Source organism: Mustela erminea, chromosome 5 (genome assembly GCF_009829155.1).
Source record: "Mustela erminea isolate mMusErm1 chromosome 5, mMusErm1.Pri, whole genome shotgun sequence".
Taxonomy (NCBI): domain Eukaryota; kingdom Metazoa; phylum Chordata; class Mammalia; order Carnivora; family Mustelidae; genus Mustela; species Mustela erminea.
The window spans coordinates 130,037,746-130,052,248 of record NC_045618.1 but is presented as its reverse complement, the minus strand read 5'-3'; the positions used below and the strand labels follow the sequence as shown (position 1 = coordinate 130,052,248).

General features: G+C 40.7%; 1 protein-coding gene across 1 annotated transcript; it reads left to right on the top strand.

The window, feature by feature from the left end:
* Positions 1–170: 170 nt before the first annotated feature.
* SAMD15 (sterile alpha motif domain containing 15) lies at positions 171–13,892 on the top strand. The gene is made up of 3 exons (XM_032344814.1): positions 171–1,956; positions 2,932–3,030; positions 12,725–13,892. Exons 1-3 carry the CDS (start codon positions 193–195, stop codon positions 12,941–12,943), a joined length of 2,082 nt encoding a protein of 693 aa, XP_032200705.1. The 5' UTR covers positions 171–192; the 3' UTR covers positions 12,944–13,892.
* The last annotated feature ends 611 nt before the right edge of the window (positions 13,893–14,503 follow it).

Genomic DNA, 14,503 nt, shown 5'->3' with positions numbered 1-14,503 from the left:
CGGAGGCAGCCGACGCGGACGCGGGGAGGGTGCCTGCGTGCTTTTGATCGCAGGTTTTTAGTCACGGTTTGACAGAACAAACAAAACCTGGGGAAAATTCAGGAAGACTCGGCCGGAAATCATGGTATCCATAGAGACGCTATCGGAAGTTGGGGTTGCTAGGAGGCCTGGGCGCGTCGGCTAACGTGCGTCATGGCTGAAGTCCCAGAGCCTCAGGATTCCGGCCCAGTGGAAGGAGAAGATCTGGAGTATGAGGTCGAACTGCCTGCGGCTCTTAAAGTGGCTCAAGACCCCGAAGCGGACACCATGGCAGAGGGAGGCCCGGAGCTGCCTGTAGAGATTGACCAGGAACCCCAGCCAGAGATGGAGGAAAAAGAGCTCAAAGTGGGGGCGCCGGAGAATATACACCTACACGCAAAACCGACCAGCACGTCCAAGGAGGAGATTCCCAAGGAGTCCGAGAGAGACCTTCCTAGCGAGACCGAGCCAGGGATGCCGCAGGAGGCAAAGTCAGAGACATGGAGAGAGATGGGAGAAGAGCTTTTCAAGGATTCCGAGGTCCTTATGGATGATAAAGAGGAGCCAGATTTAGAGCCACCGGAGGAGGCCAAATTAGAAGTTACAGAGGATGTACTCACAGAGTCAGATAAGGAAACAGATCTGGAGCTCCCAGAGGAGACAGAGTCTGAAGTTTCAGGGGCCTCGTTCAGTGAGTCAAGATTAGAGTTGCTACAAAAGAACATACTGGAGGTTCTGGAGGATTCATTTACAAAGCAATATGCAGGAACAGGTGCAGAAACTCCGGAGCAGACCAAACCTGAATTTCCAAGTGAGAAACCAAGAAAATCAGTTGAAGAGGCAGATCTACAGCCGCCAAGGATGACCATTCCAGGGGAAGCACAAAGAAAATCACCTGAGGAGAAAGGGACAGAGCCACCTGAACAGACTAAACCAGAGTTTCCAAAGGGGGAGCAAAGTAAGGCTACTGAGGAGGCAGGTGTAGAGCCACCAGAAGAGACTAAACCAGAGAATCCAGAGGAAGACCAAAGAAAATCAACTGAGGAGAAAGTTGCAGAGCCACTCGGAGAGACCAAATCAGAATTTCCTGAGGAAAAATCAAGAAAATCAGTTGAGGAAATAGGTTTAGAGCCAGGAAAGACCAAGCCAGAAGTTGAAGAGGAGACACTGAAAGAGTCAACTGTGAAGAAAGTTTTAGAACCACTAGAGGACACTCAACCATCAGATCAAAAAGATAAGCAGAGAAAATCAACTGAGGAGACAGGGCTGGCACCACCACAGAAGTCCCAATCAGAGGAGACAATAAGAAAGTTAGGAGAGGAGAATGATCTAGAGCCAAAGTTTCCAAAGAAAGAACCAAGAAAATTAACTGAGGAAACAGGTCAAAAGCCACCACAGAAAACCAAACCAGAGGTTCAAGAGAAGACACAAACAGAAGAAACTAAAGAGAAAGATCTAGAATTACCAGATAAAGCCCAACTGCCACTAAGAATAGTGTCATATACAGAATTTTTCAAGGAAGATAGGCCAAAACCAGTCAAATTTAAATATTCCCCAGACAAGGATAAGCTAGAACACTCTGACTATGAAATAAGAAAGTGGTCAGTAAAAAAAACCAAGGCTAAAAGAGAGTCCACGTTTGAGTCTCTGAGAGTAAGTAAAGTAGACTCAATGAGGGTAAGTAATGAGTTTTCTAAAGATTTTAATGGACTGTTGGAAGTTACTGATGATTTACACTCTTACCTCTCAGACTCTCAGAGGGATTTAAGAGTGTCTTTTAGTGAAAAAGTTGTAGAATTGTCCCCAGAGATGAAACAGGGACACAAAGATGAAGAAACCCAGCCAAAAGAAAGTACTGAACTACAATTTGAATATCTTAAATGGAGCCCAGAGAAAGTTGCCGAGTGGATTAGTGAGCTAGGCTTCCCTCAGTACAAGGTATACAAAAATAACATTTATAAAATTAACATTCTTTCGTCCTTCTATCTCTTATTCCTCTTACCCTTACCTGAGCTCTTGCCTCTTCTTCACTAGAAGGGGCATAGAAAAGTCCTGGACTATGGTAGAGGTAACTTGGATTTAAAGTTTGTTCTTTTCACTGATGTCTTTTGTATTTTGATAGAGGGAGGGTGAGTCACATTTATAGTTTTCCCTATTTATCACAATAGTATACTTCTCTGCAATTCTTGAATAAAGACTAAGAAATGTACATAGGCCTCTTTTCACTGAAAACTTTTTTTTTTTTTTTTTTTTTTTTACAGATTTTGTCCAAGGTAGACTTTTTGGTACTTTGTCAAGTTGTTTTACTGGCAGCTCCCTTAACTTGTACTATTAATCTTAAGTGTCTGCCCCAAATACGTCATGTGTATCATGAGCCCCTAACAGTATTAATTTAAATGGCCAATTAACCAAGAGTAGTTTTATTAAAAAGATAGAGTGAATGTCAACTATATGTCACTAAAAAAATAATAATTTTTAAAAACAGGAAACTGAAAAAAAAAAAAAGGTAGGGTGAATCCTCTCATTTCACTGATGCCAATTATGTTCTTAGGCTACCACAAAAGAACATAAGGTCTGAAATCTTTGGTACTACTTAAAAATGTAATTGAGGCATGAAGGAAGCACTAGGTGTATCATGCCAAAAATATATATATATATATTAAGGAACAGTATGAAATTTAGTGGAGAGCTCAGATGGAAAATGTGTCGGATTATTAGGATTATTTTAAATTTGAATTTAGAACTAAAAGTTTTTTCCCTGTACAGAACTAGGAAAAAACCTGATTTTTTCTCTCACTCCCTCCTATCTCTCCCCCCAAATCTTTCTTCTCCTTTGCTCCATTCTTTCTTCTTTTCTTTCTTTTCTTCCTTCTGTTTACCATAATCATTTGCGTGATGTTCTTGTACTAACAGGAGTGTTTTACCACAAACTTCATCTGTGGTCGAAAGCTCATTCACGTAAACTGCTCAAACCTCCCTCAGATGGGGATAACAGACTTTGAGGACATGAAGGTGAGTTGTGTTTAATGTTTCCCTAAAGAGCACCGTCTCAGACCAACCTTTTCTTCCATCCCGGCTTCCTCTTTCTGTCAGTGATGCGATCATAATTCCAGTCCCATCTCCCTACCCGCACCCTCTCCCACACACAGTGGTTTTTTCTTCTGTCTGCTTTGATCCCTACAAAGATCCCAAGAACTGTTGGTTCCCTGTATAGCATCTGGTTTTTTTCCTTTCTCACTTGTTCAGACCTCTCTTGCCTCATTCCTAGAGTATTCCATTAGCCCCCTGCTAACAGGCCCTTTGAATTTAAGGGCCCTGCTACTAGACTCTCACCCTCCAACTATTCAGACTACTCAGAAACCGTCTTTGGATCCCCTGTGCTTGCGAGAGAGTCTCAGTTCCTTAGCTTAGGACTTGAGGCACTCTGCAAGTTTTCTCCAGCCACCGCTCTTTTCCCTGCCTCTCTATAGGAGTCTCCTGCTCAGCCTCACCGGGGTCTGACTCACACCCTTGAACTCCTGTGCATTCCTCCCTGTGCCTCTCTACTCAGTCCCCCTCCCCCTGTATGACTAATATGAACCTTAATCATCCTTTAAGACCCAGATTAGTTCTTGTCTCCCCATGAAATCTTTTCTAACCTCCCCAACCCCAATAACCTCTCCCCCCACCAAGCTCTCACACACTGTAACACCCATTGGCACTTTCCTAACACCCATTTGACACTTTTCTAACCTATGTTATTGGTTGCTTTGCTGCCTAACTTGGCAACAAGTTACTTGAACCTCTGAACCTCAATTTCCTAAGATCTCTCCAGCACCAGCAGTCTATGATTATGCTTCTTTGGATAACACTACCTCCATTTATAGTGTTTTATAGTTGACAAAGCTTCACACACATAATCATATTTATAACCTTGCCTTTGATGCCCCCCACTCCAACATGTCAGTGTTCATTCCTACATTCTTGCACATAAGCTTTGCCTCTGTGGTTCTCAAACTTGAATAGTCTTTGGAATCAGATGAGTGTTTTTTTTTTTAATTCCTAAGCTCCACGCTACAGAGATTTTGATTCATTAGGGCTGGGGCAGGCCCTGGAATTTGTTCCCTACTTGACTCTTGATCAGGCATTAAAACCATGTAATTCCATAAGTCATATGATTTAGAAAATTAAAAAATTATTACTTGTTAATACCTAAGCCCTTTTCCTGGCCACACGATATAAAGAAATCCTTTAAATTATTAAATGTAGTTAGTCGTAAGTGAACATTTAATCTTTTGAACTCTACTAATAGCTCTCCTCTGAGTGCTTACCCTGTTTTGGGCATCATACATATATTATTTCACTTAATCCCCATTTTATAGAAGAGAAAACTGAGGCCCAGAAAGATGAAGCAACTTACACAAGATTATTCAGATAGTAAGTAAGTTCAAGAGGCAGAATTCAGATCCATTCTGTATGATTTCCATGCTCTATTTAAACCACCATACCTCTCTAAATGAACATTTTTATAACCATGAACCACTACATATGTAATGTGGAAAAGGACCACTCATTACAAACTGGTATTTCCAATCATACCTTCACATAGATACCAAATACCACCAGATAAAATATCTCACTCTTTTTATGTTCAAAGATGATACGACTGTGTTTATGAGCTCTAATTTCTACCTATGTTTATAGTGTTTTGGATGTTCTAAAGGAATAGAATTAGCAAAAGAGTACCTTATAATATAAGTTCCTGAAATGTTTAAATACCAAGAATTTCAGCTTATGAGAAGGTATTTTTCAGAATCTGCCAATTCATTTGGCTGCTTTGACATTCTGATTCTAAAAATACAATATCAACAATGCAATAAGAAAAATTATAATTATGATTTTTCTGGGCTTGCAAGAAATAAGAGGTCTTAAAAAAATTATTAAAAAAAAAAAGAAATAAGAGGTCTTAAAAATCTGAAATGCTCATGAGTAAATGATATATCCAGTCCCCAAGAACTTTGAATAAGTAAACTTGAGAATAGTTATCAAAGTCACTAGACAAATGTGGCCTTTCCTTGAAGTCACTAGAATAATAAAGATCAAGACATTTAAAGGTATCTTAAAGAAGCTTTACTTGACATCTAGATCCATATAAAAAAGCTAATTATACATTATGACAGAGGAAACTTTTTACAGATCATATATTAGCTTAATGTTTGTTCTCAATCCTCTGGGGAACTTTCCCTGTGTAATCTGAAACTGGCTCCTGCACTCAGAGGTCAGGGAGAGATGAAGAAAGAGGCAGGCCACTCCAGATTGGTAGGTGGCAGTTTTAATAATATAAAAAGGGAATTTACATACGAGGTTTGTCTTGAAAGGTAGCAAGATGAATGGGTGTCCACACCTGGCCTTTAAATCTCAAAAGTTTATTAAGACTGGATTCAGTAACATACACTGTGCAAGTGTTTTCAACACATCCCCCTCTCAAGGCTGTGTCGTTAATGCCTCTGGGAATGGGAAAGGCAAGTGGAACCCACATTCCAAGGACGAGGAGGGGGTGAGGAACCTCTGAGTGCCTGGGTCAAGTTCACGGGTCAAACGGCAGTCACATCTTTTTTATCACATTCCCCAACACTTGAGTATGCTGTACTTATCTTTCTTACTGATATATAAGCATTTTTAATCCCACCATTGTAATTACAATGCCTAGTATATCCACAATTTATCCTGTAACAACACTTACACAGTGCAGTACTCTTTTTCATGTTAACTCTCCCGCATCATCTGGGACGCCTGGGTGCCTCAGTCACTTAAGTGTACAGCTCTTGGTTTTGGCTCAGGTTATGATCTCATGGCTCATGATCTCATGGGTCGTGAGATCAAGCCCCACACTGGGCTCAGTGGGGAGTCTGCTTGAAGATTCTCTTCTGCCCCTCCCCTCACTCGCTTGCTCACTGGCTCTCTGTCTCTCTCAAATAAATAAATCGTTAAACAATCAAACAAACCTCTCCTGCCTTGTCATTCATGGGCTTTGGCAGAGTGGCAGAACTGGGGAAAGAGCTGGTGAGTGCAGAATTCTGAGCATGCTGCTAAGAAACGGAACCACATTTGGACTGTGCCGTCCATTTACAAGCTTCCCAGTGACTGTAGGGCCAGTTTCTGTTCTCTTCAACTTCCTTTTACTTCCTTAATTTTGCAATTATTCATGCTTTTACCCTTGCGGAGAGAACGTACTGTTCCCTTTGCTCTTCCTCCAACATCCTGAGAAGACAAGAGAATAACTTAACTGTGTGGGTGAGACTGATGGGGAGTACAGACGGAAAGACCCACCAATTCTTTGAACCTAGCCAGGGGAGCTCTTGAAGCCACTATCCTGTTACTCCAATTTGTAGTGCCACGTTGGCTTGGTAAAAAGGGGAGACGAAGTCAATCTTACTTATCCTATGGATAAGCTAGACAAGATAGCATTATACCTACTTCATGTTTGCTTCTTAGAAAATAATTGTCAGGGTGTCTGGGTGGCTCAGTGGGTTAAAGCCTCTGCCTTTGGCTCAGGTCATGATCTCAGGGTCCTGGGATTGAGCCCCGCATCAGGCTCTCTGCTCAGTGGGGAGCCTGCTTCCTCTCTCTCTCTCTGCCTGCCTTTCCCCCTACTTGAGATCTCTGTCTGTCAAATGAATAAATAAAATCTTGTAAAAAAAAAAAAAGAAAAAGAAAATAATTCTCAGAATATTTTTTTAATTAACTCCATCAAGTGAACAAAAGAACTCTGTGATAAATATCTGAAGAAAAATACAGGTGAATTACCTATTCCTTTTGTATGCATGATTTTCTATTACAAAATATAGCCTTATAAGCTTTATGTCCCAGCAATTTTACTTCACTTGCCTTGATGCAAACTATTTGAATAGTCCAGATTCATAACATCTGAGCAAATTATCACTAGATGAAAATATTTTTCTTTTTTCAACTTTCAATTTTCAAATGATTTTAGTTTTACAGAAGAGTTGCAAAGATAATACAGACTTCCTATATACTCTAAACCCAGCATCCCCTAATGTTAACATCTTATGTAGCCGTGGGACATTTGTCAAAACAAAGAAATTGGGGTGTCTGTGTGGCTCAGTCAGTTATGTGTGTGACTCTTCATTTTGGTTCAGGTCTTGATCTCAGGGTCGTGAGACTGAGTATCATCTCAGGCTCTGCATTGAGCATGGTCTGATTAAGATTCTCTCTCCCCCTCTCTCCCTATCCCTCTACCCCTCTCTCCTGCTCTTAAAAAAAGAAAAAAATTAACATTGGTACAATACTATTAAACAAGTTACAGACTTTATTCGATTTCTGCAATTTTTCCACTGATGTCCTTTTTAAATTTTTTTATTTTATGTTTTAAAGGTTTTATTTATGTATTTGTCAGAGAGAGAGAGAGAGCAGAAGCAGGCAGAGTGACAAGCAGAGGCACAGGGAGAAGCAGGCTCCCCACTGAGCAAGGAGCCCGATACGGCACTCAATCACAGAACCCTGGCATCAAGACCTGAGCCAAAGGCAGCCGCTTAACAGACTGAGCCACCCAGACATCCCTGAAATCCTTTTTTATTACAGAATCCAATCAGGGATACTAAAGTAGTATGACAGCCTTTAGCTGTCATTGTTGTCTTGGTGTCCTCCAATATGTGACAGTTTCCTGATCTTTGTCTTTTATGACCGTAACGCTTTGAAAAGCAGTAGTCGAGTTTTTTGAAGATTTCCCTCAATTTCAGTTTGTCTCATGTTCCCCATGAAGATATGCATTTTGGGGGAGACTATCACAGAGGTGATGCACCCTTTTCATCTCATCTCATCAGGGAGTACATGATATCAAAGTGGTTTATTACTAGAGATGTGAACCTTGATCACCTGGTTAAGGTGGTGTCTGTCAGGTTTCCTCATTATAAAGTTACTATGTTCCCTTTTCATATTCTATTTATTAGAAGTGAGTTAGTAGGTCTAGCCCACACTCAGAGAGAGGGGAATTATGATTCACTTCCTGGAGAGAGGAGTACCAGAGTTTATGGACATATAGTAAAACTACCAAAGTAATAAATATATTGGAGAAGGTAGTTTGAGGCTGTGCAAATATCCAGTTTCTCCTTAAAATTTGGCCTACTAATTCTAGCATCCATCAGTGGATCTTGCCTGCAGCAGTGATTACTATGGTATTCTAATGGTGATTTTCTATTTTCCTCATTTCTTCCATGTTCAACTGGAACCCTTTATAAGGAATTCTGCTTTTAATAGTCCCTTCTCTGCCTTTTGGGTCACTTTCAGTTTGGCACCTGTGTCCTCCTGATAGGCACCCCTTATTTTTTTTAGTCCTAGTACTCTAGCCAGAGCATTACATGTTACTTCAGACAATCTTCAAGGAGCCCTGATTGCTTTTAGCAGGGAATGGTATTTAGAAACCAAGATGCAGCCCTGGTTGTGCTTGCTGCTATGGGGATGTCACGGCTTCTGAGCACTCAGAGAAGAAAGATGCAGGAAATATATGTATATATACAAATCCTAGGTACACACAGATTTCTATCTCCATTCTGTAAGCATGAGATCATACTTTTATCCCTGACTCTAGCCCAGCACTGGCTTCATTCTGGCCCACCCATCCTTCCTATTCCCTATCCCACTTTGCTTCTTTCTAATGTCCTTCTCTGTCAGGAGAACGCTTATCTCTTTATCTATAAATATGTATGCCTGTGAGAAACACACCAACAGAGTACAGTGTTTGTCTACATTTCTTTTTGTCTTTAGCCTTACACTACCTAGACAAAACACTGGTTTTCAAAGTTAAAATTATTTAGGTCCGCTCCTTTCTTCCCTACCCCCTTCAGTAAGATTATGTCTCACTCTGTAATACAATTAGATTCATGGTCCACAGCCTATATTCTATCATGCATTCCTCAGACATCCTGGCTTTTTAAAAATTTGTAAAATTACTCTCTGCAGTGGACAGTTCTGTGGGTTTTCACAAATGTGCAGGGTCATGTATCCACCACAAGATCCATACAGAACAATCCTGCCACCCTAAAATTCCCCTTGTGTCCCTTGGTAAATTGGTAGTTAGCCAATCAGTCCAGAACAAACCCTGGCCATCTGTTTTTTGTCCCTGTATTTTTGCCTTTTCCAGAATGTCACATAAATGGAATCAAATAATATGTAGGCTTTGAGTCTGGCTTCTTTCCCTTAGCAAAATGCACTTAAGATTAATCCACATTGGGGGCATCAGGGTGGCTCAGTGGGTTAAAGCCTCTGCCTTTGGCTCAGGTCATGATCCCAGGCTCAGTAGGGAGCCTGCTTCCTTCTCTTTCTCTCTCTCTCTCTCTGCCTGCCTCTCTGCCTACTTGTAATCTCTGTCTGTCAAATAAATAAATAAAATCTTTATTAAAAAAAAGATTAATCCACATTGTTATATGAATCAACAGGCAGATTTTAAGGAGACTATACATCTGCTTTAATAATGGTAATATTAAAAAAATGGTGATATAGATGATTCATATTTGAACCATATCTTTATGATTCAATTATGATATCTTTAAGTTTAAGGTATCTTTAGGTTTAATTAAATTATAGCTTCCCATTGTGCAAATGTGCATAGTTACATACCATAAGGTAACCAAACAGTATTACTAAACTGTGGGGGCACATGGGTGGCTCACTCAATTAAGCATCCAATTCCTGATCTCAGCTCAGGTCTTTATCTCAGGGCCATGAGTTCAAGCCCCGTTAAAAAAAGAAAAAAAAAGAATAGCAGCCTTCAAAAACCATAATCAACACAAGATACAATGATGACATAGTAATAATAGAATCCTCTTGAAAGTGATAGGTGTTAAAATATCTGCTTGAGACTAAGTGAAGTTGGTGCTCTGTATTGATGCCAAGCATTGAACATGGGCCACCATCCTAGAATGTGGAATTAAGAATCCTTAGAGGGGCGCCTGGGTGGCTCAGACGTTAAGTGTCTGCCTTTGGCTCAGGGTGATCCCGGGGTCCTGGGATCGAACCCCACATTGGGCTCCCTGCTAGGCGGGAAGCTTGCTTCTCCCTCTTCCACTTCCCCTACTTGTGTTCCCTCTCTCGTTGTGTGTGTGTGTGTGTGTGTGTGTCTCTGTCAAATAAATAAATCTAAAAAGAAAAAAAAAGAATCCTTAGAAAACCTTAATAGTCTTCATGAATACCTATATTTAATAATCCTGCAATTATTAAAGTGATGCATTGTTCAGTTGCTCCATAATTCAATTAAGTTACTCAAGTAAGTTGCTCTAAGTCTTAGGCAAAAATAAAATCTGTTGTTATTCACAGATTTTCAAGAACTCACAGTTTTAGATTAATTTATAGCCCATCAAAGGACCCTCTTAGTCCTTTGTAGAAGAGAGATGGTTATATTATATTTCCTGATTCCACATGTAACCAGTGCTTTTGTCATACTTTTAATTTCTGCATTAGAATATTAAACAGTACTGGACTTTCTCAGCCTACAGTGGGCACATAACTCTTTGGTTAATAGTGAATAAATTTGTTTATGACTACAGGGTCCCTCCTGGGGAACCCTCTGTAAAGCCTCAGTGAATTTGTCAAATAATCCGCTATGGTCGGGGCATTCAGGGTGTGGAATGGACCAAACAAGATGCTCATTGTAGCAGCATCAGTTACAAATGAGAATCCTTAAAGAATAGTCATTTGGATCTAAACTTTTAGAAACCTCAGTTGCTACAGACCTCAATTGTATTCCTAGTAGGAATACAAGGCAACAGTGTAGACTCTCTTACCCACAAATCATCTCCAGACTTGAAACAAAACCAAGAAAGATGTGAGAAAAATGTGCCTTGTCTACCTTTTTAAAATATTTTTTTAAATCAGAGAGAGAGAATGCCACAAGAAGGGGGAGTGGCAGGCAGAGAGAGAAACAGGCAAAGGGAAAAGCAGGATTCCAGCTGAGCAAGGAACCCAATGTGGTACTTGATCCCAAGACCTTAGGGTCCATGACCTGAGCCAAAGGCAGCTGCTTAACTGGCTGAGCCACCTAGGTGTATCTTGTCTATTTTTTTTTAATAGTTTTGTTTTTTGGTTTGTTGTTTTTGTTTGTTGTTTTGTTTTTTGTTTGTTTGAGAGCGTACACGTACAGGCATGAGCAGGGAGGGGGCAAAGGGAGAGGGAGAGAGAGAATCTTAAATCTTAAGCAGGCTCCACACTCAGCTTGGAGCCTAACACAGGGCACGATCTCACTACTGCACTGCAAGATCGTGACCCGAGCCAAAACCAAAAGTGGGGCACTTAACCAACCGAGCCACCCAGGTACCCTGTATCTTATCTATCTAAGATGCATTACTAATGGACAGTTTTGCATCAGGTTAAGAATGTAGCACGAATCCATTTTACAACCTTGTAACTATAGCCGGTAGTTTTAATCTAAGGAAAGGAAAGGAAAAGGAAAAAAGGAAGGGAAGGAAAAGAGAAGCAAAAAAAAAGAAAAGAAAAGAGGAAAAGAAAAGAAAGGATCTACTCAGCGCTCTGGCTGTGTTCTAGCAGAAATTTCATGGACTACATTCTCATCCAGATGCAGAATATGGATTCAGATAGCAATGTTATAGCAGACCTATGATTAAAGCTAGAATTTGAAAATGGAGTGACAGTTTAATCTAGGATATCAAGTGGCATGGTGGTCAATGAATACGAAACATGTTTTAGAGACGCTGAGAATTGTGGCAAAGGGCCTTGTAAAAAATATACAAGGATAAGTACTAATAAAACAGCTGGAACTTTTTTTCCCCTGCCCCTTCCCCCAAATAGCTAGAACGTTAATATCTGACTTTTTAGTGTTTGAGATTTGTGTTTAGTCAAATTGAATAACTATTTGAGTAATGACTTTTTTTTTCTTAATTGCAAGTTAACTGAGCCCCTTATAGACAAGTTATTTATTAACCTTCCCAGAGGTAGTCATGGCTCTTAATCTAAACAAATTATCTGCTCACAGGGTTGATCGGATTGTTCAGCCCAAAGAAAGAAATGAACCCATCCACGGCAAGCTGATGCAGGGCCTAGAAACATCTTTAAATGGAAGTTATAAAAAGATAATAAATTACTTGATTTTTTCTTTTTCTTTTTTGTTTTTTAAGATCTTGTTTATTTATTTGACAGAGAGAGAGATACAGTGAGAGAGGGAACACAAGCAAGGGGAGTAGGAGAGAGAAACAGGAGCCCGATGTGGGGGTCGATCCCAGGTCCCTGCTATCGTGACCTGAGCCAAAGGCAGACGTTTAACAACTGAGCCATCCACGTGCCCACTTGATGTTTTTCTTTTACTTTTTTTTTTTTTTTTAAAGATTTTATTTATTTATTTGACAGAGAGAGATCACAAGTAGGCAGAGAGGCAGGTAGAGAGAGAGAGAGGAGGAAGCAGGCTCCCTGCTGAGCAGAGAGCCCGTTGCGGGACTGGATCCCAGGACCCTGAGATCATGACCTGAGCCGAAGGCAGTGGATTAACCCACTGAGCCACCCAGGCACCCCACTTGAAGTTTTTCATAAAAACTTTGATAATGACCTGGCTACTAAGCCTTTCCGTGTGTTATTTCATTATTTTATTTTCCCAAAGATTAAGAGGTTAGCACTCAAGAGACCTAGGAAAATGAGTAAAACTTATTTGATTTAGTTTTATTTTCAGTTAATTTTTCATTAAGAAATTATCCTTGTATTGTAGGCAATTTCTCGGCATACACGGGTGCTCCTCGGAATTGAAGAGCCATTGTTCAGTCGCACCATCACCCTGCCCTACAGGGACAATATCGGCTTATTTTTAGAGCGAAAAGGTCACACTGGGGTAAAATCTGATTCCTTGACCTTCTCTGAATTTGTGCAAGCAGAAGGATTACAGGATTATGCTCCAAAAATAACCACCCCCGAAGAGAAGGAAGCATAGCATGACACTGAACTGTAGGGGAAAGCTGTTTCACTTACCTTGGAAGATCAAACTGAACTACTTGGGGGGAAGAAGTGTGTTCTTTTGGGTTCTCTTCTCTTCTTCATTAAGGATTAGAGTTAGAACTTCTGGTTCCACTTCCAGTTCTATCACCACCTCTCAGCACTTTCTCTTTGTTTGTGTTTCAAGTTAGCCCCATGTTTAAACAAAGGTCAATATTTCTCTTTCTGGGTAATTCTTGAGAAATTCTAGTAATGCATCTGGTCGTAGGAACATGTTAGAGAAATGGAATTAAAAGTAAAATCTCCCGCCAACCCGAATAAGGTTCTCCGCAAATGCAGAAAAAGAAACAGTTGTATTATTGAATCAGCACTAAATCAGCAGTGTTGGGCATCACAGGCAAGGGAAGTTGCTAAAGATTATGAAGTCAAGGAAATGCCACCCTTTTAGGTAGCCAGCCAAAGGAAGAATAAAATTTCTCATATCTTGATGACAAACAGGAAGTTACTATGTGGAGCCAGGCACGTGGGTCAGGGAGACAGGTGCCATCCTCCCCAGTGCTCCCATTTCAAAGACATGGCTCCAAAGCCTCCCAAACACACAGTCTTGGAATGAAAAACCAGCAGGTCTGGCTTCTTCAACTTGTTAGAGGATTTACATACATCTCAAAAACAGAGAAAGGATTTAAATTACATGTTTTCTAAAGAAAATATTTTAAGAAAAGGGGGGAGGGGAGTCTTTCCCTTTCTGCATTCAAGAAAAAAGGTTTTTAGTATTTTTAAAAATTTATATTTATCCTTACGATGTGGCTTACAGAAGTACCACTGTCTACGGAATAGGGAGTGGGGTTTATTTACAAGACTCTTCTATGTGGTACCTTCCAGACCTTTATAAAATGAAATTCAGGGGGTGCCTGGCCGGCTCAGTTGGTAGAGAATGCACTCCTGATCTTGGGGTTGTGAGTTTGAGCCCCACATTGGGGGTAGGGTTTATGAGGGAAGGGGGGGTGGAAAGGAGGGAGGGAGGAAGGAAAGGACAAGGAAGGGAAGGGAGGGGGAGGGAAGGGACAGGGGAGGGGAGGGGAGGGAGAGGGAAAGGGAAGAGAAGGGGGGAAAGGGATAGGGACAGGGAAATAAGAAGGAAGGAAGGAAGAGTGAACGAATGAATTAATTAATTAATTCAGGCTAGAGTCTACCCATGACTCAACCTGCTGAAAAGAAATGGCCAAATACTTCTTGCCTGAATGACACCAGTTCCTCTCCAGTTGTGTAAACTTAACTGCTCTTCCTCTTCCCAGCCTCACTGCTTAACTCTTAAGAGCCACTAAAGGACTACCACAATCCAGAAGGGCAAGGATGTACTCTGTCCAGTTCCCTACACCTGAATGAATACTCAAAAGAATCCCAATTCTTTTTTTTTTTTCCCCTAAGACAAGGAGCAGTACCTCAAATTAGCATTCATACCAAGCGTTACTATCTGATGATGAATCTACTTTTTCCCCAAATGGGACCAATGAAATTTTGTCTCAGACCATTCTACACTATACCATTGAGTTTGCCT